Raw genomic sequence first — 24437 nt, 5'->3', positions numbered from 1 at the left:
ATTAGTTGTTGCTACCAGGGTTTGAACTTGAGCAGAAGTATAAGGTACAATTAGCATATGAGGTTCTTTCCCAAAATGAGTAATGGCTGCTATTATACCCCGAAGTGCGAGTTCAGCAACTGCATTAGGATACCACTCAATGATTTTTTCAGGGGAAGCATTAGGTTGGACCCGCAACAAGGGTCCATTTTGCCACAAGACTGCTGTTGGTAACTGTGCAGTTTTTAATATGCACAATTTAAATGACTTTGACTCGTCAATGCGTTGTAATTGAGCATCTTGTAAGGCCTTTTCTACAGCTTGTAAAGCTTGACATACAGCTTTCACTACAGTCCTCCAATCGCCAGGGGTCATTGCCAGAGTCACAAGCCTTTCGACTTGGGCTACAGTAAAGTTGGCATTGACTCCATAGTTATGGACTGACTCCGCAAGTTCTTTAATCTGTATATACTCCACTGGGGCATGAACGCGTCCGCCATAGGAGCCTTCAAAGACTGGGAACGCTTGCTGCACTTTTCTCTGTCCCTCTTTTGAAATGAATGAGTCTGAATGATACCTCTGCACATAAGGCAGAGGTGCACTAGGACCCAGAGGTCGAGAGGTCAGAGACCGCGCAGCGATTTGACATTTGTCTCTAGCTGCTTTTGCTTTCTCTATGTTATTCTGTGACTGATTAGCTCGTCTTTCATCTGTCTGGTATCTTTCTCCCTCATAGAGTGCTGCTTCTTCCTCTAAGTCTGTTTCCTTAGAGGAGCTAAGTTCTTTATCCGATTCTGAGCTACTGACAGCTAGTGCCTTGAACTCATCTAATGGCGGGTAGAGGCTCCTTTCCTTATGTGCCTCCCCAGCTCGATCTCTCTTCTTCTCTCCCTTTCCATCCCTTTTTCTAAGCTCTCCCAGGGCATTTTTCCCTTATATTTCATTTCCTTGGGCTCAAGCCCCCTGGAAAGGCCTTTATTCTTGAGTGCACCTTGTTTCCTTTTAACTCTTACTCCCTCTCTCCACTCTGTCTCTGATAGACTGTCTTGAATTTCGTCTAAAACTTTCCGCCCCACTTCAACCATTTGCTGACAATCCTCATCTGATAAGCACGATCTCACCAGTTTCCACAATGGCGTGGTCCCTGCTTTAAGTTTGCCATTCTGCTGTTCCCTAACTAGATCTCCTTTCAGTTTGTCCCATGAAGCGACAGTTAATGACCCTGAGCAAGCATACCATGGTGCCACATGGTCTATCTCCCTGACAGATCCCTCTATAGTCTTAGTGGCGATTTTAAGGCCACACTGCTTCATGACCGACCGTAAGGCCCTTACTACAGAGTGGGAAATTCCCATACTGGTCGCTGTCCAGGACTGACCGCAACTGAGAACCAGTCAGCAATACTGGTCGCTGTCCAGGCCTGACCACAACTGAGAACCAGTCAGCAGTTCCAGCGGTGGAAGCAAAACAAAACGGAAAGTGAAGGAACAATCTCCGTGAAAACAATCAAAAGGGCATCTAACTCTGGAGAAATTTCAAGACTGTACGTACCTTACAGAGCCTTAATGTCCTGAAGCTCTGATTCCGCCCTGCGAACGGGGGATCTCCCTTGTGCTGGTGTGATGGTATAAAGTTCTCGGGTTCCTCAGCGCCACTTATCCTGAGCTGTCGTTCTCGCCCGCAAGAACACACTCGGAAAACCGGATTCTTCTGCAGCAAAAAGCTTTATTGCTCCTTCAAGAGGGAAGACCCAGACACCGGAAAATGGCATTGCTTATATAGCCCTCAGCCATGGCGTTTCAGCACCTGATGTGGCGTGTCAGCTCCTGATTTGTTGCTCACCCATCACCCCATTATATGCCCCGAGATAGGCAGTGACTAGGCGTGAGTTCACTCTTGCACCTGTGTACAAGGCTTGTTTACTAGTTAGGCAAAGCAGAGGCCGGCACCATCTAATAATGGTGATTGCTCCTGGCATGGCTCTCCACAGGATTACCTTGGATGGACCTGGGACCCTGGGGCACAACTGTCTGTGAATTAGTTTTCTGGCAGACATAGTGAACTGATTGGGCCATCTACACCTGACAGTCTTTCCATGCTTGCTTCCCAACATGGGACAGCCAGCCAGACCCAATCTCACTGACTACTTGCACTGCAGACTACATGACAGCAGCACACACACACTGCCAGCTGCAACCCAAAGAAAAGACAGGGAGCCTGCTCATTGTTATATTGTTTGATATAAACTAAATGAGGAGGAATTTATTTTATCATAGTTTCACATCAGGGTCATTTGTCCTCCTATGGTCTTGGACAGAGCATCATGGACAGAGGAGCACGAGGCAGAGGCTGCTCCTCTCTTGGTGGACAGGAATTGAGAATGAGAGATTGTCCAGGACCAGTCCAACCTTCAAAGTCTTGCTTTTTCCAACTATGTTCCATCTCTTTGCTTTTTTTAGAACCTCCCAAAACATTGCCAGCAGCTGGGGCCCAGGTGATTGACACATGAGCCTGTAAGAGAGAATTTCTTATTAAAATCATAGGAGTGGTCATAAAATCTACCTTTGACCTGATAGGCATCCAAGAGAGTTGGAGATGGATGATAATCATTAAGCTAGACTTTTGATTAAGCTCTAACAATCTAGCTTCCACCTGCTTCTTCCTCTAGCAGCATTTATCAATAAACAAGTGAATACTAAAGTGGAGTGTATGCCTGTACTATTCTTAAGTCTGAGTACATTTGGGATGTAGGTAAAGAAGAATATTTGCTAACCAGCTTTTGAGTAAAATCACCCAGTATTTTATTCACAGAAGGAATCTTACAGCTGATTTGGTTCAGTGTACATAGGGTGAGGTCTAACCACATGCTTTTTGAAATGGCACAAAGACTGATTACTGTTCAGGTGTTCTTCTGACCTTACTTTACATATGCTAGGCTAGGAAAACAGGGCTACTCTGGTGATTTGAATGAGAGGGCCTCCCTACCCCCCTATAGGCTCATCTTCTTGAATGTTTGGTTTTCAGTTGGTAGATTGTTTAGGAAGGATTAGGAGGTATGACCTTGTTGGAATAAGTGTGTCACTGAGGGTGAGTTTTAAGACTTTCTTTTTTTTGATTGAGACTTTCTTTTATTAGATATTGTCTTTATATACATTTCAAATGCAATCCCAAAAGTCCCCTACACCCTCCCCCCTCCCCCCGCACCCTGCTCCCCTACCCAGCCACTCCAACTTCTTGACCTGGCATTCCCCTGTACTAGGGAATATAAAGTTTGCAATACCAAGGGACCTCTCTGTTGGGGCTGACCTGCAGCTCTCAAGTCTGTGTTTGAGCTGGGGTGATGCATCTTGGAACTGAAAGGAAAGAGTGGAATCTAGCTGGGTAAAGAGAGAAATGGAGTCAAGACTGTATTCTGATCAAGACTCCACTTTAATGTTGGCGAACAGGCTTTATAAAGAAGAGGGGAGGTCCATTCCCAGTCACACAAAGTTCCTTTGAAGTTGTCAGATCAGCCTTTTAGTAGGAACTTGTGAAGATCACACTTCAGAGCTAACTGCAGAAAATCTTGGAGAACTGGTTTGGCCTCAGGCAGGTAGCAGGTAGTAGCACATCAAAGGAGAGTGATGAGAAGCTGCAGAGCAGGTGGCTCTGCCTCAGAGGTGGATGGTCTGAGGCCAGCCTAGCTAGGCTTGAAGGAGGTAAAACCTCTCATCCCAGTGATGGCCACCTAGCTCATCTTCTGCTACATATGCAGCTAGAGATACAAGCTCTGAGGGTACTGGTTAGTGCATATTGTTGTTCCACCTATAGGCTTGCAGACCCCTTCAGTTCCTTGGGTGCTTTCTCTATCTTCTCCATTGGGGGCCCTGTGTTCCATCTTATAGATGACTGTGAGCATCCACTTCAGTATTTGCCTGGCACTGGCATAGCCTCATATGAGACAGCTATAACAGGGTCCCTTCAGCAAAATCTTTCTGGCATATGCAATAGTGTCTGGGTTTGGTGGTTGATTATGAGGTGGATCCCCAGGTGGGGTAGTCTCTGGATAGTCCATCCTTTAGTCTTAGCTCCTAACCTTGTCTCTGGAACTCCTTTCATGGGTATTTTGTTCCCTATTCTAAAGAGGAATGAAGTATTCACCCATTGGTCTTCCCTCTTTTTGATTTTCTTGTGTTTTGCAAATTGTATCTTGGGTGTTCTATGTTTCTGGGCTAATATCCACTTATCAATGAGTGCATATCTAATGACTTCTTCTGTGATTGGGTTATGTCACTAAGGATGATATTCTCCAGATATATCGATTTGTCAAAGAGTTTCATAAATCCATTGTTTTTCATAGCTGAGTAGTACTCCAAGGTGTAAATGTACCACATATTCTGTATCCATTCTTCTGTTGAGGGACATCTGGGTTCTATCCAACTTCTGGCTATTATAAATATGGCTGCTATGAACATAGTGGAGCATGTGGTCTTAGTACCAGTTTGAACTTCTTCTGGGTATATGCCCAGGAGAGGTATTGCTCGATCTTCCGGGAGAAGTGGGGGTTACTTTCAAAAGCCCAATCCATGACCAGTCTCTCACGCTCTGCCTCTGGTTTTTAGATCAGGATGTAAGTCTCAGTTACTCTTTTAGTGCCATGCCTATTTACCTAGAGCTTTGCTTCCCACAGAGATGATCAGGAACTCACCCTCTGAAACCGTAGGCAATCTCCTAATGAAATGCTTCATCTGTAAGTTGCCTTGGTCATGGTGTCTCAGTGTTAGAATAGTAACAAGGACTGGAGAGATGGATTTGCATGTGAGAGTGCTTGCTGCTCGATCAAATAGCCAGAGCCAGAGCCGGAACCAGAGTCGGAGCCAGAGCCTGAGCAAGATCCTTTCTGATAGTAGGTCTCCTTGGCCTGAGAAGAGCCAGAAACATGGTTTTCAAGGAGATCTAAATCTCTAGCATCTGTAGATCACAGGAGGTTCCAATTATGGACCATGTCCAGATCAATTCACAGTGGCAGTTAAACTGTAAATCACTTGCCCTGGGGGACTTTTAAAAAAAACTACAAAAAAACAAACAAACAAACAAACAAATTCCCAAACCATACTTGCTAAAAATTCTGGTAAGTATGTGCTTTTATGTGATGTGGAATTTGGGTGGGTTTTGGTTGAGTATCTTTTTAGATATGGATGACCAAGGGGTTATTGAAAACTAATTGTATTAAATGTCTTTTGATATGCCTTCTGCTCCACTTTTGAGACTGTCTGAAGTATATAGTTTGTGTATATTGATAGAGCTCATTTATAACTAAAGTATTTAATTTTTGTACTAGAAAAATTTTTGAATATTTTAATACACTGTTCAGCTATGGTAACTCCAGGTTAGTATAATTACTCAATTAAATTATTGCATAGTTTTGGACACGTTAAAAGAGCTCAGAATTGCCTGCTACTATGGCTCTAGGGCTCATGATATCTTCCTTCTTCTGTAGGCACCTGAATACATAAAGCTCATACAAATATACATAAAAAAAAATAAATTGTGACAAAAAGATAGGAATGAAGTAGAACAATAGGAAAGGGGGCTGGAGACATGGCTCAGAGGTTAAGAGCACTGACTGCTCTTCCAAATGTCCTGAGTTCATTTGCCAGCAAACACATAGTGTGGCTCATAACCACCTATAAGATCCGATGCCCTTTTCTGGTGTGTTGAAGGCAGCTATGGTACTCATATACATAAAATAAATTAAAATTTTAAATACATTAAAAAAAAAAAAGGCTGGGCATGGTGGTGCACACCTTTAATCCCAGCACTTGGGAGCCAGAGGCAGGCAGATTTCTGAGTTCAAGGCCAGCCTGGTCTACAAAGAGAGTTCCAGGACAGTCAGGGAACCCTGACTATACAGAGAAACCCTGTCTCAAACCACCCCACCACCCCAAAAAAGAAGGGCTAGGAAAGATGGGAATGGTTGAAAGAAGGTGTTAAATTTCCATGGATACATGAGCTATATTGAACTCAATTCTAGAAAGTCAACTCTATAAGTAGTGAGAATTGGTACAGGCCTGATACAGTTTCAGATGGTGAATTATCAGAGTAAGGAGCATTCTCTTGTGAGTACCATGCGGTATTGGGGAGGATGAGATCTACAACCCATCCAGAGTAAGAAGATGGTTTGGGAAGAGTCCTGTATTCTTCCAAAACATCCTGGTAGCACAGCAGACACTTGTGGTCATAGTGCTTGCAGGCTTGTGTTGGGGAGTCCCCTCCTGGTTTGCCAGCAGAGACCATCAGATTGCATTGATCTTTTTGTTTTTCAGAAATCATGTAATCATTTATTTTCATTATTCACAAGAGATATTATAACAACATGTTTTTAATGTATCTCTGTTTCTGGACTGCTCCATTCAGAAAACAGGAAACTTATATTCATTAAGCTGTGCCTCCTTTTCCATTAGCCTAAGCTTAGTTTAAGGAATAGTTAGCTTGTACAATTATGAAAGTAATTTTACTCAATACACAGTAATTCATTTTCCAAATCCTCAATACAGAAGCTAACTTCTTGAAAACGGCTTAACACAAACGACCTACTTTACAAACTAAACAATAATCTATGTGGACTTACCAACTACCTCCTTTTAAATTTTTCTCTATGCAAGAATCAGAAGAGATTTACTTCTCTTTTTTATTTTCATTCTTTTTTGAGTATGACTTACAAAAGTAAGATTGTCTATGAACATTGTCAACAATTACATTTTTAAACACAAGAAAAAAATCATCTCCTCTAAGCATTTAATTTCTGCAATGCCTATTTTTTAAAACCCAAAATTGCTACCCATCTAACTTAAAAATGGCACTGTAGGATGCAACAACTTATGGGTGGACAACTTAAAGGATCAAGCAAGTGTATACAACAAGGGCCAGAAATGAAAGGTCACAAATGGAATGGCAGTCTTTTAACAGTGCACACTGCTGTGCCTTAAGTTCAATTATACTCATAAGCACAAAGTGTTAACTTGTCGCTTAAGATAGATAACTCAAAGTCTTAGGTTTTCAAAGAAATATAATACTTCAAAACATAAAATACATCAGTTTGCATTAACAAGCCACACGCATGCCAAATGAAGTTTTACTAAACAGCTGAAGGTCAAGATGCCAATTGTGTAGAGCAATCTTCAGAGAACTTAGAAGGTAGCATGCTTAGGTCAGGTTAGATGTCATCAATGTCTTCAGCATCATCTCCAATATCATCAAACACGATTTCATCATCATCCCCAGGACCAAATGTGTCCGCTTCATTGATTTTGGCATGTTCTGGAAGTTCTCCATAGGCCTTCAAACTTCTTGCTTCATCTGGATTATACTTTAAGATTACATCAGCTTTGTTATCTTGATAGTCTCGTAGACCAATCAATATAATGTCTGAGGTATTTATCCAAACCTTTTTTCTCAACTTTCCTCTTATGTGGCACAGCCTCCTTACACCATCAAAACACATTGCTTCCAACCGTCCACATCCCAGCATTTTGGTCACCTGAGCATACTCTTGCCCATGTTCTTTAAACACCAACTCTCTTTTCTCAGATTCATTTTCATTTTTACCTCTGCGCCTGTTTTTGCCTCCTTTGCCTTTATTCTTTGGCATGATGGAAAAGGCAACCACAGCAGTCGGGTGAGGGAGTCCTGGCAGACAGTGGCTGACAGTGGCTGTGACTCAGTTCCAAGAGCTACTACACTCTTAGGATGGGTGCCAGGAAGTATCTCACAGTGGTAGATCTGAAAGCAACTGATGTAAGTATAGAAGATCCACAAGCCACAAAATGTCCCAGAGTCCTGGCTTCTGGCCTGGTGCTCAGGAAGATGTAGTCTCCCCAGTAGTGACAAAATGCAGCAGGACTCCTTTACCTTTGCAGTTCATGCATTGACCTTTTAACAACAACAAAATAAAAATTTTAAATAAGTTTTCGTTGGAAATCTATTTGGAAAATAATTTATTATCAAAATTTCTGCATACAACATTGAATTGTATAGCTTTTTAAAAATTAGATATTCTCTTTATTTACATTTCAAATGTTATCCCCTTTCCTAGTTTCCCCTTCAAAAACCCGCTATTCTCTACCCTCCTGCTGCTCCCTAAACAACCCACACCTGCTTATCGGCCAATGCATTCCCCTATACTGGAGCATAGAACCTTCACAGGACCAAGGGCCTCTCCTCCAATTGATGATTGACTAGGCTATCCTCTACTATATATGCAGCTAGAGCCATGAGTCCTTCCATGTGTTTTCTTTAATTTTTAGTTTACTCTCACAGAGCACTGGGGTTACTGGTTAGTTCACATTGCTGTTCCTCCTAGGTGGATGAATTGTATAGCTTAATAAAAAATTGAACCTATCATTCTGAGGAATGTGGTTCTATATTTAAAAAGCAGTCTAAAACTTGATAGAACGCTTAGTAGATTCAGATACCATTTTAATACATTTTTAACTAGTTTTGAGTACCCAAGATTACCAGTTCATTGGTGTTCAGGCCTTTAATATATCACAAGAACACTCAAAATTTGTACCCCTGCACTTAAATGGACATGCTTGGGGCATAATAAAAACAATTTCAGGACTGGAAAGATTGCCCAATGCTTGAAAGTACCGACTATTCTTTCAGAGATCATGCATTCTCTTTCCAACAACCAGTGTTTCACAACCATGTGTAATGGGTACTGATGCCCTCTTTTGGTTCATGTGTCTAAGACAGGTACAGTATGGTCATAGATATAAATTACTCTTAAAATTTTTTTTCAATTCACAAAAGAATGAAAAATTGGAGAAAGCCACAGGTTGTGTTACTTATATTCACTTTGGGACACAAAATAACACATGAAAGCAGTTAACATAGGCACATATGACAACCACATGAAGTCCTGGTACATCCAGTGAAAACAGAAAAGCAAAGGCCAACCAGAAAGTTCATCTCCATCTCCTTAAGAAGTGACAAAGGCTTAGTAACAAACCAACCAGCCAGAATACTACAAAACAAATTAACAACAACATCCCCAGAAACACTATTGAGTTCATTTTGTGGTGGCCATCTACTTCTGGGTATGGGGCTTTCCCTTAAGAGTGGTTAAGTGAGACCCCCTTGGAGAAAACCAACTTTTCGTTTGGGATCAGTTACTAGAGATAGTGTCTGGAACCAAACCAGGTCCTCTGCAAGAACAGTCAATGCTCTGAACAACTGAGCTATTTCTCCAGTCCCTATTTGCTAGTTTTTACAAGTGACATTTAAAAACATACAAATGAAAGCTAACTGAAAGCTCTGTGTTCTCCAAGCCCAGGCTTTTTGAGACTTTACTTTTGGCCATTGCTATGGTGAACACAAGACACACACTGCACCCCTGGTATTTTTCTTGTGTGTATCCATTTCAAATTCTACCTTTACCCTCATAGTCCTATTAACCTATATCATAGTGCCTGAAGAAGACTTGAATATTTGCTTCCTATAACACTTAGCATAAATCACTCTTTATTTTTCTGGACCAAGGCTAGTACCACACTAGTAAACATCATTTGTTGGTTCCAGTTTCATTTCTGTGGCTGTTGTTAAAAATACTCCAGCAAAACACAATTTCAGGACGAAGGACTTGTCTGGTTTAAAAGTCCAGGTTACAACCCACCAAGAGATGTCAAGGCAGCTAGTGAAATCCCACACACACTCCAAAGCAAGAGGGACTTGCTTCCTTGCAGAGAAGGAAGGAGGGAGGTAAGAAGGTAGGCAAGGCACCTCATGAAAGACCCGAGCTTCTGAACAACCTAGTCACCAAGGAAGGCCACAAGAGGTTCTAGCTATGGTTGTGGCCAGGTTACCTCTGCTCCCTAGCTTAAACAATCCTCAAAGAAAAATGGAAAATATATATCCTCCCAGAACTTTCCATAATCAGAACCCAAATCCATGACCTACCTGGTGAGTACCATCTTCTTTGACGGACGACTAAGAGACTTTAGATGATGATTCTTTCTTCCTGAGATAGGGTTTTTCTGTGTACTCGAGGCTGTCTGGAACTCTTTCTACAGAACAGATTGGCCTAGGTCAGATGTCCTATGCCTATGTCTCCCAAAGTGAAGGCAGCAAGAGAGACTACTGTGTCTCAGCCTGGGCAGAGCTTGAGTATATATACATTGCCCCAAAGCCCCACCTCTACAATGACACACCTCTAATCCAAAAAGGCCACACCTCCCAATAGTACCACACCTTGCTCCAAGCATAATTCAATCACCACACCAAACACACAAACAAACAAAAGGACACACCTTTAATCCCAGCACTCGGGAGGCAATGCAATTAATCTGAATTTCTGAATCTTAGTCTCATTCTGGCTTTTCAGACTATGATAAAGAATAGCCATTCTGTTCACCAAAATACTACAAAAAAACCAAAACAAACCAAAAAAAAAAAAAAACCAAAAAAAAAAAAAAAACCAGTCTCTAGGCCACACACTGAAGTTCTTCTCCACTGAAATCTCTTGGGCCAGGATAGCACATTTCAGATCACTCTCAGTAACAGAGTCTTCTATATTCCTACTAAGATAGCCCAGTAAGCCCCATTTGGAGCATTCCACTGCTTTCCAAATCCAAAGTCCAATTAAAGGGTACACACCTTTAATCCCAGCACTCGGGAGGCAGAGGCAGGTGGATTTCTGAGTTCAAGGCCAGCCTGGTCTACAAAGTGAGTTCCAGGACAGCCAGAGCTATACAGAGAAACCCTGTTTCAAAAAACCAAAAAAAAAAAAAAAAGAGGACACTTCTTACTGTCTACTGGTTTTCTATGGTAATAAGAGACAAAACAGGCTACTGAGGACAAAGTTAAAATAATGAATGTAGGAAATCAGAAACACATAGACCAAAACCTGGGATATAGGATTGAAAGAAAGGGATGGTGCTGGAGAGATGGCCCAGTGGTTTTTAGCACTGAATGCCCTTCGAAGGTCCTGAGTTCAAATCCCAAAATCCACATGGATGCTCACAAACATCCATAAATACATCTGACGCCTCCTTCTGGCACATCTGAAGACAGTTACAGTGTAATTAGATATAACAATAAAAAAATCCTATCAGATCTAACAGAGGTCCTGAATTAAAATCCCAGCAACCACATGATGGCTCAAAATGATCAGTACAACTATATGTACTCATATACATAAAATAAATGAATTAATTAATCTTTTTTTTTTAAAAAGGAGCCAGGTGTGATGGCGCACGTCTTTAATCCCAGCACTCAGGGGGCAGTGGCATGCATATTTCTGAGTTCAAGGCCAGCCTGGTCTACAAAGTGAGTTCTAGGACAACCAGGACAATACAGAGAAACCCTGTCTCAAAAAAGAAAAAAAAGAAAAAGAAAAAAGAAAACAAGAGAAAAAAAAGAAAAGAAAAGAAAAGAAAAGAAAAGAAAACAAAACAAAAGGAGGACGGGGTGAAAATGGCTATGTTTTCTTACTGTCAAGGCTCATTTTCCACAAAGGCATATCATATAGGACTATGGTTATATACAGATCAGCAATTTTACTTAAAACACAATTAAAAGAATACATCTGTAAAGCTGATTTGCTGTCACAGAGGGGAAAGGCTCTTGCTGCCATGCTTGACTACACGAGTATTCTCAGATAGATGTAGAAAACAGAATCTTTAAGGTTGTTCTCTGACTTTAAGATAGGTGTTGAAGTATTTTGACAAACACACACTCACACACAAAAACACCCACACACTCATACACTACATGTAAAAAATCTTATTTTATACGTTTATCATATATATAAAGGTGTTTTGTGTGTATGTTCATCTGTAACCACATGCATGCTTGGTGACCAAGGAGGCTAAAAGAGGGCATTCGAACCCCTGGGTACTAGAGTAGCACAGGCCTGTCTGCCACCAAGTGGGTGGTGGGAATTATTGCTCTTAACTGGTCTCTTAAACCCAAAAATATAGTATTTATAAATGACTTACTGCAAGCAATGCTTTCCTTTAATCATGTGGGATGTGGGTTTGGTACCCTTGTGCTAGCTTTTCATGAGTGCCCTAGTTCATCTGCCTCTAGAACTTAGCAAGTCACCTGTGTTTCAGCCCCTCCTCCCCAGCAACTTACAAAATATACAAAGAACAAAGCAAAACTTCAGAAGACCTAACTTCTCTCTGTCTCAGTTTTAAACCCTGGATTCTTGAAGTTGTAAGGAAGTTCCAGTGAGCTGACAGAGCTGAGGAGGAGGTTGCTCATGCCATGCAGTACTCACTGCTCAAGCAAGAAGACTTGAATTTGATGCAATTATTTCTGTAAAACTGGTAGATGTATTATAAACAAGCCCCAACAGCATAGCTTCAGTGAGCTTTTATCAGTTCACTTGCATTGGTTCTTGGAAAAGCAGGTTTGGCCAACACAGGGCACCCAGAACAACAAACACCACATGTGCTAGAGGAAATTGTAGGTGTTGGCTGGTGGGGCCACAAAGATCCTCAAAAAGGGAAAGACTGGATTCTCTGCCTGCCAAGTGCAGCCAACAGCAACTTTTGTGGTCTGAATATGCCTGGCCGAGGGTGTTTTAGTATTCGGAATTCTGGCCTTGTAGGAGTAGATGTGTCACCATGGTCATGGACATATTATGACCCTCAATCTAGCTGCCTGGAAGTCAGTATTCTGCTAGCAGCTTTCAGATGAAGATATAAACCTCTCAGTTCCTAACGTACTTTCCCTGCCTGGATGCTACTATGTTCCTGCCTTAATAATAATGCACTGAACCTCTGAATATTGAAGCCAATCCCAATGAAATGTTATCCTTATAGAAGTTGCCCTGATTGTGGTGTTTGCTCATGGCAGTCAAACCCTAGCCAAGACAGAACTTGGTACCAGGGAATGGGGTATTGCTGTGACAGGTCTGAAAATGCTTCTCTTTGGGAGAATGTAGATTTGAGGACTTTGGATTTGGAAAGCAGTGGAATGCTCCAAATGGGGCTTACTGGGCTATCTTAGTAGGAATATAGAAGACTCTGTTACTGAGAGTGATCTGAAATGTGCTATCCTGGCCCAAGAGATTTCAGTGGAGAAGAACTTCAGTGTGTGGCCTAGAGACTGGTTTTTTTTTTTTTTTTTGGTTTTTTTTTTTTTTGGTTTGTTTTGGTTTTTTTGTAGTATTTTGGTGAACAGAATGGCTATTCTTTATCATAGTCTGAAAAGCCAGAATGAGACTAAGATTCAGAAATTCAGATTAATTGCATTGCCAAAGGAGGTCTCAGAAATGCCCATCATAGACTTTGTTCTCTGCTTACATCTCATGAAGAACATTAGGAATATGCATAACTAGCTTAGAAAGGAAAAAGTACAAAATAAATAGTATTAACGGGGAGGGGGGGCACCAGGAAGTGAAATGGAGCTGAATCTTGAGTTCATGGATATTAAATTGAATTAATGGAGTTGTGACCTTGTGGCAAGATGTGACACAATAAAATTTAGATCTAGTATGGTGGTGCATTGCTTCAATCCCAGGAGATAAAGCCAAGCAGATCTCTGAGGTCAAGGTCAGCCAGAGACAGAGCAAGTTCTAGGTGAAGAAAAGCTTAAATCAAGGCATCGTGGTACACACCTTTAACCCCAGGAGACAGGCATCCAGATCTTTGAATCAAGGTCAGTCTCCAGGCCAAGATCCAGGACAGGCAAGCTTAGGCAGTGAAGGAGTTGGAAAAGAGGAAGCTGGTGATGTTGTAAGAGAACAAAGGGACCATGTTCCAGCTCCTGCAAGCAGCAGAACTTGTCAGCTTTGGCCATGTGGCTCTGGCTCTATAGCCAAGAAGAAATGGAGACTTCTGGGACAATTGGTGCTGGAGTCAGGAAATTAGTGGTGATTATGAAGAGACCAGCATTGCTAAGGTGAAATCTTCAGGGAAATGTTTTCTGAGAACATAAGGAACCTGTATTCCAGAGACAGGCAAGGTTGTGTGTACCTCCTGCTGCAGCTGGACTTGGTAATGTGTTAGAGTCACCAAGGTGGTACTGGTTTTGGGAAAAAAAAAAAAAAAGGTCATAAAAGGACTGTCCTCTGGGAGCTTGACTTAAGTGACCCCACTCTCTGGTCTCACAAAAGTTCAAGCATGGAGTGACATCCCCAAGATGTCTGAGGGGAAGCAGTCAATTTCAACCTAAAGGAAAAACAGCAGGAAAGTGAAAGTGGGTGGGTGGGGATCAGCATCTATTCTGCTAAAGTGCCTGGGGCTAAGTACCAGAAACCAGTGAGGATGTGGCAGAGTTCTTGCATAACACAGACACACCTTGGCTTTATACAAGCTATGAGCTGAATAATTGATCAATTTTCTGAAAGACACTAGAGACAAAGTGTGCAGCTAAGTGACCATTCTTCTTCTTTTTTTATTATTGGATATTTTCTTTGTTTACATTTCTTTTGGTTTTTTTTTTGTTTGTTTGTTTTTTTTGAGACAGGGTTTCTCTGTGTAGCCCTAGATGTCCTGGAACTCACTTTGTAGACCAGGCTGGCCTGGAACTCAGAAATCTGCCTGCCTCTGCCTCCCAAGTGCCTTTATTTACATTTCAACTCTTATCCCCATCCTGCGTTTTGGTTTCTCCTCCTAAAATAAAACCGCCCTCCCCCTATTCACTGCCCCTCCCAATTCACTCACTCCTGCTTCCTGACCCTGGCATTCCCCCACACTAGGGTGTACAACCTTCATTGGGCAAAGGGCCTCTCGTCCCATTGATATCTGTCTAGGCCACCCTTTGCTGCATATGCAGCTGGAGCCAGGAGTCCCACTATGTGTGTTCTTTGGTTGTTGGTTTAATCCCTGGAAGCTCTGGGAATACTGGCTAGTTCATACTTGTTCCTCCTATGGGACTGCAAACCCCTTCAGCTCCTTGGATCCTTTCTCTAGCTCCTTCATTGTGGATCCTATTCTCAGTCCAATGGACGGCTGTGAGTCACTGCCTCAGGCCATGTTCCTCTCATTCTGGATGCCAATTCGAACATTAAATGCAACCTTCTGCTTTGATTGTCGGAGAGGACTGAAGCACAATAGGTTCTTTGAAAGAGGCCTCATGGGCTGGTGAGATGGCTCAGTGGGTAAGAGCACCCGACTGCTCTTCCGAAGGTCCAGACTTCAAATCCCAGCAACCAAATGGTGGCTCACAACCATCCGAAACGATATCTGGCGCCCTCTTCTGGAATGTCTGAAGACAGCTACTTACAGTTACTTACATATAATAAATAAATAAATCTAATAAAAAAAAAAGAAAGGAAGAAAAGAAAGAGGCCTCATGTGTGCTCTGGGTTCCATTTGGAGTTGAGGTTATGGGGGATTGTGGGATACTTCTGAGAGGAGATTGTGTAGTGAGGATTGGGACATGCCTGAAGCAGATCCAGAGGATGGAGAATTATCAGAGGAAGGAAATTCTCTTGCATGTGGAGTGAGGTGTTGTTTGGATGTGATCTCACACCCGTCCAGAGTATGAAGATAGTTTGGGGAGAGACCTGCATTCTTCCAAACCATCCCGGTAGCCCAGCAGCTACTTGAGGTCATAGTGCAGGTGGCCTTTGCTGGATTTGTTGAGAGCCCTCAGGGTTTCCCAGCAAAGACCATCGGACTGCCCTTGACCTTTTTGACAAATATAATTTTAAATAAGTTTTCCTTTGAAATACATTTTGGAAAGTCTTTTTTTTTTTTTTTTTTGGCTTTGTGAGTAAATTGGTTCCATTTATTTATGTTTTTAAAAACTTGTTTACAGATGGTAGAAGAGGGGGCAAAGTACTCAAGGAAACCCCCTGTGGGTACTTGTCTGTCTTAGCCAAGGAAGCTCCCTTAGCCCTTGCAGCTCCCTGCATGCCCACTATGTGTATAGCCCCTGCATCCCCACTATTTGGATAGCCCCTGCATCCCCACTATGTGGATAGCCCCTGCATCCCCACTATGTGGATAGCCCCTGCATCCCCACTATGTGGATAGCCCCTGCATCCCCACTATGTGGATAAGCCCTGCATCCCCACTATGTGGATAACCCCTGCATCCCCACTATGTGGATAGCCCCTGCATACCCACTATGTGGATAGCCCCTGCATGCCCACTATGTGGATAGCCCCTGCATGCCCACTATGTGGATAACCCCTCCATACCCACTATGTGGATAGCCCCTGCATACCCACTATGTGGATAGCCCCTGCATGCCCACTATGTGGATAAGCCCTGCATCCCCACTATGTGGATAACCCCTGCATCCCCACTATGTGGATAGCCCCTGCATCCCCACTATGTGGATAGCCCCTGCATGCCCACTATGTGGATAGCCCCTGCATGCCCACTATGTGGATAACCCCTCCATACCCACTATGTGGATAGCCCCTGCATACCCACTATGTGGATAGCCCCTGCATACCCACTATGTGGATAGCCCCTGCATGCCCAATATGTGGATAGCCCATGGAATCTGCTCTGGCCATGGACTTGCAGCCCCTCCAAGTGGCTTGAGGGAGTGAAGGCATGACATCAGCCTGCACCAGGGACAACAGCAAGGTGCCTTCAGGGGAGGGCTGGCAGGGACAGCCTACACACAGCTTGGTGCTGTCTCACAAAGTTCCCACATCTGGGTAGCATGGGCCTACCCACAGGGTGAGTGTTGCTTTTGGCAAGGGAAACATTTGCATTTTTCTTGACCCTGGCCACTGGGACAGGGTCCACATAGGCATGCATCAGATCCTGTCTGGCCCCAAAGAACTACACACTATGAAATCTAAAGTTCATACAAACATTTATTTCTGTTCCTACTCACAGAGGGAGGCAGTAGCCTGCAGGATGATAACCCAGAGGCCCTGGAAGACCAGGTCAAAAGGCTGGCTTGGCTCTGAGGTTGGAGTTTCCTGACTTGCTGGGGTGAGCTCTGGAAGTTATCCCACAAGGCAGGGCAAATATTCAGGCCCATGGGACTGACTATGAGGGGTCCGGCCCCTGGATCCCAGCAGCCCCAGTGTTGGACCCCTCAAATGAGGAGGAGGTGTGCAGGTTAGCAGGTTTCAATTAAAAATTAATAAAAATAATAGTGTAAAATAAAAAGAGATAACCCCTGTGTCAAACCATGAGGGCTTTTCCTGTTGTCTGCTTTATATACAAAGGAACAGAAGGCAGAGCCCACTGTCTGAAGCGGTGGGCTGGGGTAGGAGTAGGGGTGCCTAAATGGGGCACAGAGGCTAGGCCAACTCTGCCCTGGACTGCAGCAGGCTCCATGGGACAGGACAGGGGGAGGAGGTGGTGACATGTTCGACGGGTGTGGAGTTCAACTGAGCTTTGGTCTCAGCCCCACCTCTGGGCCCTCACTGCAGACCTGAAGCAAAAGCTCTGGAGGCACGTGGTCAGCTGTCACTTTTTATTGAATAAATTGAAAAGAGGCCAAGGGCATCTAGGCTAAGGGATTCCGGCTAAGGGCAGCAAGGCTTGGAAGAAGGGGATGGTATGGTACTGTTGGGTGGGAGTCTTGGCTTGGTCTTGGCGTCTTCTCGGATCTTCCAGATGACAAGCTGCATACAGGCACTGGCATCCTCACTGGAGCTGTGCCCATCCACATTGTCTTGGATGACCTGTCTGAGGTAGTCAGCTATGAGGTTCCGCAGGGAGCGCTTATAGGGTAGGCCCCGGTGATGTGGGAACAGCACAGATGTGTCTACCACTGTGCAGTGGATAACCTTGAGAGCCAGAAGGTCGCTCTCCAGACTGTGTCCAATGAGGATGGTGTCTGCACTGAACATGCTCAGCAAGACAGCCTGCACGTCCCGCAGCGTGATGCTTGTGTCCACAAGGTCGGCCTCTGTCACCCCCGAGAACCTGGTGTTGTAGTCGACAACTTCATTGTCAGGCTTGACAAAGGTATCATACATGACCTGCAGGTCTGTGTCCACGACTGTGACTCGGGTCACCTCCAGGCCATATGTAGTGTAGGACATCTCACAGTCGAGAGCAAAGACCCCTGCATGGGCATCTTTGGGCAGCTCCTTCTGGAAGGTGCCCACAAAACCCTCCAGGTTCTCTGTCCGGCCATCGCGCACATGTTGCTTGGCGACCTGACAGCCTACAGAGCCAACCAAAGCTGAGCAGCACACATACTGGGACTCCCAGCCCCCTGCCACTCGATTCAGCTGCAGCCTCCACCAGTGGTAGTAACACTCTGCACTCCCGCATACAGCGGCCCGCAGAGGACACAGGGAACTCAATGCCACAGCGATGGCAAATTCTGCAGGAGGGGTCCTTGGGCTTCTTCTCCTTGGCAGTGAAGATGACTGCAGCCCCTGGACGCTCTGGGTGGGGGAAGGGGTAGCCATTCTCCTTCAGCTGCTCCTGAGTGAGTAAGTACTGCCTAAGGTGGTTGTACAGGGCAGATTCTGCAGAGGCAGTGGGTATCAGTGCTCTCAGCTCCTCTACCTGCTGGCTGCTGGGGCTGTACAGTGAGAAGCTGGTTTTAGCTGCCAATTTGCCCCCCAGTACAACCTCATGGGGCACAACCCTGTGGCCACTGGCTTTGCTGAGGTTGAGCATGGTGTTGGGGGCCAGCCCCCTTAGCTTCTTAAGGGTGTTCACGGCCACATTCAAGTATATGTTCTTGCTGGGACTAAGGACATATGCCACCTTTTCCTCGTTCAGGGCCTTCTCAATGGCCTCCTGTTTGGACGAACAGAACTTGAGAAACTCCTCAATGAACAGGTGGAGATAACCTTGGCGGACAACAGTGGGGACCTTGCCGTCAAATTCTTTCGGGATAACGGGCTTCTTTAGACTCTGGAGTGATGGGCTGTGGACGATGCATTTGGGGGTGATGGTGGTTGTTATCTTAGATGCCATCCCTGACAGCGTGGGTGTCTTCAGTGGCTGACTGCCAGGTTTGGGACTGTGGGAAACCTGGCTGCTGCTGGCAGGGAGCACCCTCTTGGAACCTGTGAGGGCAGCAGCCAGTCGGGAGTTGGGTATGTGAACAATCCTCCTCTTCTCTCCTGGCACTGAGATGTGCACAGAGGAAAGCCCCTCAGTTGGCCCTGGGGTGGCCTGTAGCCAACTGGCCAACTCCCTCAGTGCTTGCTGTGCTCGCAGGTACCACACCTCCTGAGAAGTTGGGGGCTGTGCTGCAGGAGTCACGGGGGTCTTCTTTGGGGCCTCTGCCCCCTTGCCTGGCGTGCAAAGGTGTGAGACCTTCCTCTTCTGCCCTGGGAATGAAGTGGTCAGGCCCGCATGCATCTTTTCCTCAGCCTTCACCTTGGGTGGCTGCTGGGTCAGACAGTCCTTTTCCTCCATCTTCACGCTGGTGGACTCAGTGAAGATCTTCAGGCACTCATCCATAGGGTCCACATGGAAGCCCACCTCCTGCTCCAGAGCCGAGTAGTCCACATCCTCCTCTGCACACTGGATGGCTCCTGAGGACCGCGAGGACGAGGATGAGAAGGACAATGGGGAGGGCGTAGCAGGGGACACAGGTGGCAAGGCCTTGAGACAAATGGGAAACTTTATCTCTTCCAGCCCAAGGCTGGAGTTGGAGTCTGATTCTGAGTCTGAGCTCATGCTGGGCAGGGTCGGGGGCCAGACCTGGGGTGCTCCCACTCCCACTCCTGAGTCCTTCTCCTTGCTCTCAGCCCCAAATAGCTCTGTGTGTCTCAGGTTCTGTTTTTTGATCTTAGGGGTGTCTTGGGGGGCTCCTTTATTCAGGGAGTAGGCCTTGTATTCCACCAACTTGCCCGAAGGCATCTTCCTTGCACTGCCACCTTTCCAGGTCAGTGGTGCACCAGGATCATGCCTGGAGTCCTGGGGCCCCGTGTTGGAAGTGCGGCCCAGCCCCCATTTCCCTGGGCTGGTCACTGTGGTCACAGAAGATGACTTTTTCTTGGTTCCTTCAGGCCCCTGGGCCTTGCCCCTGGGGCTACTAGCAAGCAGCTTCTTGTCTGCACAAACCTTTTCCTTCCCTCTGGGCCTGGCTGGGTCTTCCTCTGTCTTTCTTTTTTCTTTCTTGTGGACCATGCCCGTGTGGCAGAGGCTGGCTTGGGTCCCAGTTTTCTTCTTTTTGGTTTTACTCTCCGTGGGGACACCAGCATCTTCAGCGGCCATGGTTGGGGACTCCGGAACCCCTCCTCTCACTTGCCCTGGAGGCTTCTGCACGTGCTTTTTGGACTTCACCGCTGCTGTCTTGCCCTGAGATCTAGAAATAATTTTTGATCAAAATTTCTGCACTCAACATTGGATTGAATAGCTTAATTAAAATTTCATCTTATCTTTCCAAGGGATGTTGTTTTATATAAAAAAGAGCAGTCTAAGATTTCATAAAACACTTAGTAGATTCAGATACCATTTGAATAGTTTAAAAAAGTTTAGAGTACCCAACATTATAAGGTTACTTGTATTGATCATGCCTTTAATATATCACTAGAACACGCACAAATATGCACTGCTGCAGTCTGAATGGACATGGTCAGAATATGACAAAAACAATTTCAGGGCTAGAGAGATTGCTCAGCATTTGAAAGCACTGACTGTTCTTCAGAGGTCCTGAGTTCAATTCCCAGCAACCACATGGTGGCTCACAACCATTTGCAATGGGTTCTGATGCAATCTTCTGGTTGGTGTGTGTGAAGACAGCTAGCATATTCTCATAAAAGTAAATAACTCTTACAAAAATGTTTCTCCAGTTCACAAAATGAATGAAAGCTTAAAGAAGCCACAGGTTTTGTTACTTAGATCCACTTTGGGACACAAAATAACACAGGAAAGCAGTTGACATAGAAACATATGACAGTTACATGAAGTCCTGCTGCATCCAGTGAAAACAGAGGAGGAAAGGCCAACCAGAAAGTTCATCTCCATCTCCTTAAGATGTGACAAAGGCTTAGTAACAAACCAACCATCCAAAATAGGACAAAACAAATTAACAATAACAACAACATCCCCAGAAACACTACTGAGTTCATTTTGTGGTGGCCATCTCCTTCTGGGTATGGGGCTTTCCCTTAAGAGTGGTTTTGTACATAATGAGACCCCCTTTGAGAGAACTAACTTTTCCTTTGGGAGCAGTTACTGGACAAAGCATCTTGAACCAAACCAGGTCCTCTGCAAGAACAGCCAATGCTCTGAACAACTGAGCTGTTTCTCCAGCCCATGTCTGCTAGTTTTTACAAATGACATTTAAAAACATACAAATGAAAGCTAACTGAAAGCTTGGGATCCCCAAGCCCAGCCTTTTTGAGACTTTACTTTGCTATGGTGAGCACAGGACACACACAGCACCCCTGGTATTTTTCTTGTGTGCATCCATTTCAAATTCTACCTTTCCCCTCATAGTCCTATTAACCTATATCATAGTGCCTGAAGAAGACTCAAATATTGGCTACCTCTAACACTTAGCATAACTCACTGTTATTTTTCTGGACCAAGGCTAGTACCACACTAGTAAACATCATCTGTTCGTTCCAGTCTCATTTCTGTGGCTGTTGTTAAAATACTGGGAAGAAACACAATTTCCAGAAGGGGGGGCTTATCTGGCTTACAATTCCAGGTTACAACCCACCAAGGGATGTCAAGGCAGATAGTGAAATCCCAAAAGCAAGAGGGATGTGCTTTCTTGCAAAGAAGGAAGCAAGGAAGGAAGGAAGGAAGGAAGGAAGGAGGTAAGCTGGCAGGGAAGGCAACTCATGAAAGACCCCAGCTTCTGAGCAGCCAAGTCACCAAGGAAGCCCACAAGAGGTTCTAGCCATGGTTGTGGCTAGGTTACCTCTGCTCCCTAGCTTAAACTATCCTCGAAGAAAAATGGAAAATGTATGTTCTCCCAGAACATTCCATAACCAGGACCCGAATCCATGACCTACCTGGCATGTACCATCTTCTTTGAAGGAGGACAAAGAGACATTAGAAAGATGATTCTTTTTTCCTAAGTGTATTAGTCAGGGTTCTCTAGAGTCACAGAACTTATGGATAGTCTCTATATAGTAAAAGAATTTATTGATGACTTACAGTCGGCAGCCCAATTCCCAACAATGGTTCAGTCACAGCTGTGAATCGAAGTCCAAGGATCTAGCAGTTACTCACTCTCACACGGCAAGCAGGCGAAGGAGTAAGAGCCAGATTCCCTTCTCCCAATGTCCTTATATTGTCTCCAGCAGAAAGTGTAGCCCAGATTAAAGGTGTGTTCCACCACACCTTTAATCCCAGATGAAAGGTGTAGCCCAGATTAAACATGTGTTCCTTAAACTCGGAAATTTAATCTTCTGGAATCCATAGCCGCTATGGCTCAAGATCTCAATACCAAGATCCAGATAAGGATCTCCAAGCCTCCAGATAAGGGTCACTGGTGAGCCTTCCAATTCTGGATTGTAGTTTATTCCAAATATAGTCAAGTTGACAACCAGGAATAGCCACTACAATCTACCCCTTGTCAACTTGACACAAATAATATCTCATGTTCACATGAAACAATAACAAGGTTGTGAATACGCCTAACATGATATAACTATCCCTCGTACAATCGCGAACACATTTGTAAATTTACAATGTGGCATTCATTTTACTTATAATCCTCGTTTCTGCAACTGGTTATGTGGCCTTAATTGGTATTTATAACTACCTTCCTCTACTACCCATTCTGTATTTCCTTCACCTTCAGCCAGCACCTCAGCAGGTCTTGGCTCTTTTCCTGGAGGATTGACCCATACCTTCATTCCTGATGGGTCTTCGTCCTTTGTCATCCTGCTTGGATTAGGCTGTTGTAGTTTCCCATTGACTTTAATCACAGGACATGGTAGTACTAAGAGACGCCCTAAGGGATCTCCTACACTCCAGACATAATCTTGCTTACCACCATTGTGAAGAGGTAATCCAATTTCCCCATGGTAATCAGGATCTATCACCCCTCTTAACACTGTTATTCCTTTTTCAGCCTGTTAGTTTAAGGGCATTAGAAGCCCAAAATGACCAGGGGGAAGTCTGAGCTTCTAGTTCAATGGAATGTTTGTTGTAGCTCCTGGTAGGAGCACTCCCCTCTCTGGAGCCAAAACTTCTAAGCCAGAAGAACCTAGAGTTATGGGGACAGGAAGCAAAAATTTTCCTAGAGGGTCACTAGGAGTGATAGTAAGTGGAACTATTCCCTTTTCTACCCCTTGATTCCTGGACCCATGAATCCTGGCTATGGGTGAAACTGTACCATATATCGAGCGCTGATTCAAAGCATATACTGCCTTCTGAAGAACTCTACCCCAGCCTTCCAAGCTGTTACCACCTAATTGGCGCTGTAACTGCGTCTTCAAAAGGCCATTCCATCTTTCTATCAGACCAGCTGCTTCAGGATGATGGGGAACGTGGTAAGACCAGTGAATTCCATGATCGTGGGCCCACTGTCGTACTTCTCTGGCTGTGAAATGAGTTCCTTGGTCAGAAGCAATACTGTGTGGAATACCATGATGATAGATAAGGCATTCTGTCAGTCCGTGAATGGTGGTTTTAGCATTGGCATTACATGCAGGAAAGGCAAATCCATAACCAGAATAAGTATCTACTCCAGTAAGAACAAAACGCTGTCCTTTCCATGAAGGAAGTGGTCCAATGTAGTCAACCTGCCACCAGGTTGCTGGCTGGTCACCTCGAGGAATGGTGCCATATCTGGGGTTCAGTGTTGGTTTCTGCTGTTGGCAGATCTGGCAATCAGCAGCAGCTGAAGCCAGGTCAGACTTGGTGAGTGGAAGCCCATGTTGCTGAGCCCAAGCATAACCTCCATCTCGACCACCATGGCCACTTTGTTCATGTGTCCACTGAGCAATGACAGGGATGGCTGGGGAGAGAGGCTGACTGTCCACAGAACGGGTCATCTTATCCACTTGATTATTGAACTCCTCCTCAGCTGAAGTCACCTTTTGGTGGGCATTTACATGGGACACAAATATATTCACATCCTTTGCCCATTTGGAGAGATCTATCCACATACTTCTTCCCCAGATGTCTTTCTCACCAATTTTCCAATTGTGATCTTTCCAAGTCCCTGACCATCCAGCCAATCCATTGGCTACAGCCCATGAGTCAGTGAATACTCGTACATCTGGCCATTTCTTCTTGCAAACAAACTGTAATACCATGTGTACTGCCCGAAGTTCTGCCCACTGAGATTTCCCTTCACCTGTGTCTTTCAGGGTTGTCCCAGAAAGGGGTTGTAATGCTGCAGCTGTCCACTTCTGGGTGGTGCCTGCATAACGTGCAGAGCCATCAGTAAACCAGGCCCTAGTCTTCTCCTCTTCAGTCAGTCGATCATAGGGAACACCCCATGAGGCTATAGGTGCATGCTTGGCAGCAGATGGCATTGTAACAGGAGTAGAAACCATAGGCATTTGAGCAACTTCTTCATGTAACTTGCTTGTGCCTTCAGAACCTGCTCTGGCCCAATCACGTATATACCACTTCCATTTGATAATTGCTGCTGTGCGCGTCCCA

At 44.6% G+C, this 24437-nt stretch overlaps 1 protein-coding gene and 2 pseudogenes across 1 annotated transcript; all 3 read right to left on the bottom strand.

Moving 5' to 3' along the window:
• LOC110306565 (mRNA export factor GLE1-like) overlaps positions 1-17253 on the bottom strand; it is a 101056-nt pseudogene extending 83803 nt beyond the window's left edge.
• Positions 7175-7636, bottom strand: LOC147001304 (eukaryotic translation initiation factor 1A-like). The gene has a single exon (XM_085830579.1). It carries the CDS (start codon positions 7607-7609, stop codon positions 7175-7177), a length of 435 nt encoding a protein of 144 aa, XP_085686705.1. The 5' UTR covers positions 7610-7636.
• Positions 17254-17413: 160 nt separating the features above from the next.
• On the bottom strand, positions 17414-20078 carry LOC147001303 (RNA exonuclease 1 homolog pseudogene; annotated as a pseudogene).
• Between the last annotated feature and the right edge of the window lie 4359 nt (positions 20079-24437).

Source organism: Mus caroli, unplaced genomic scaffold (assembly GCF_978045245.1).
Source record: "Mus caroli unplaced genomic scaffold, Mus_caroli_1 scaffold_14, whole genome shotgun sequence".
Lineage (NCBI taxonomy): Eukaryota > Metazoa > Chordata > Mammalia > Rodentia > Muridae > Mus > Mus caroli.
Note: the sequence above shows the minus strand (reverse complement) of the source record. Positions and strands in the feature narration are given on the sequence as shown.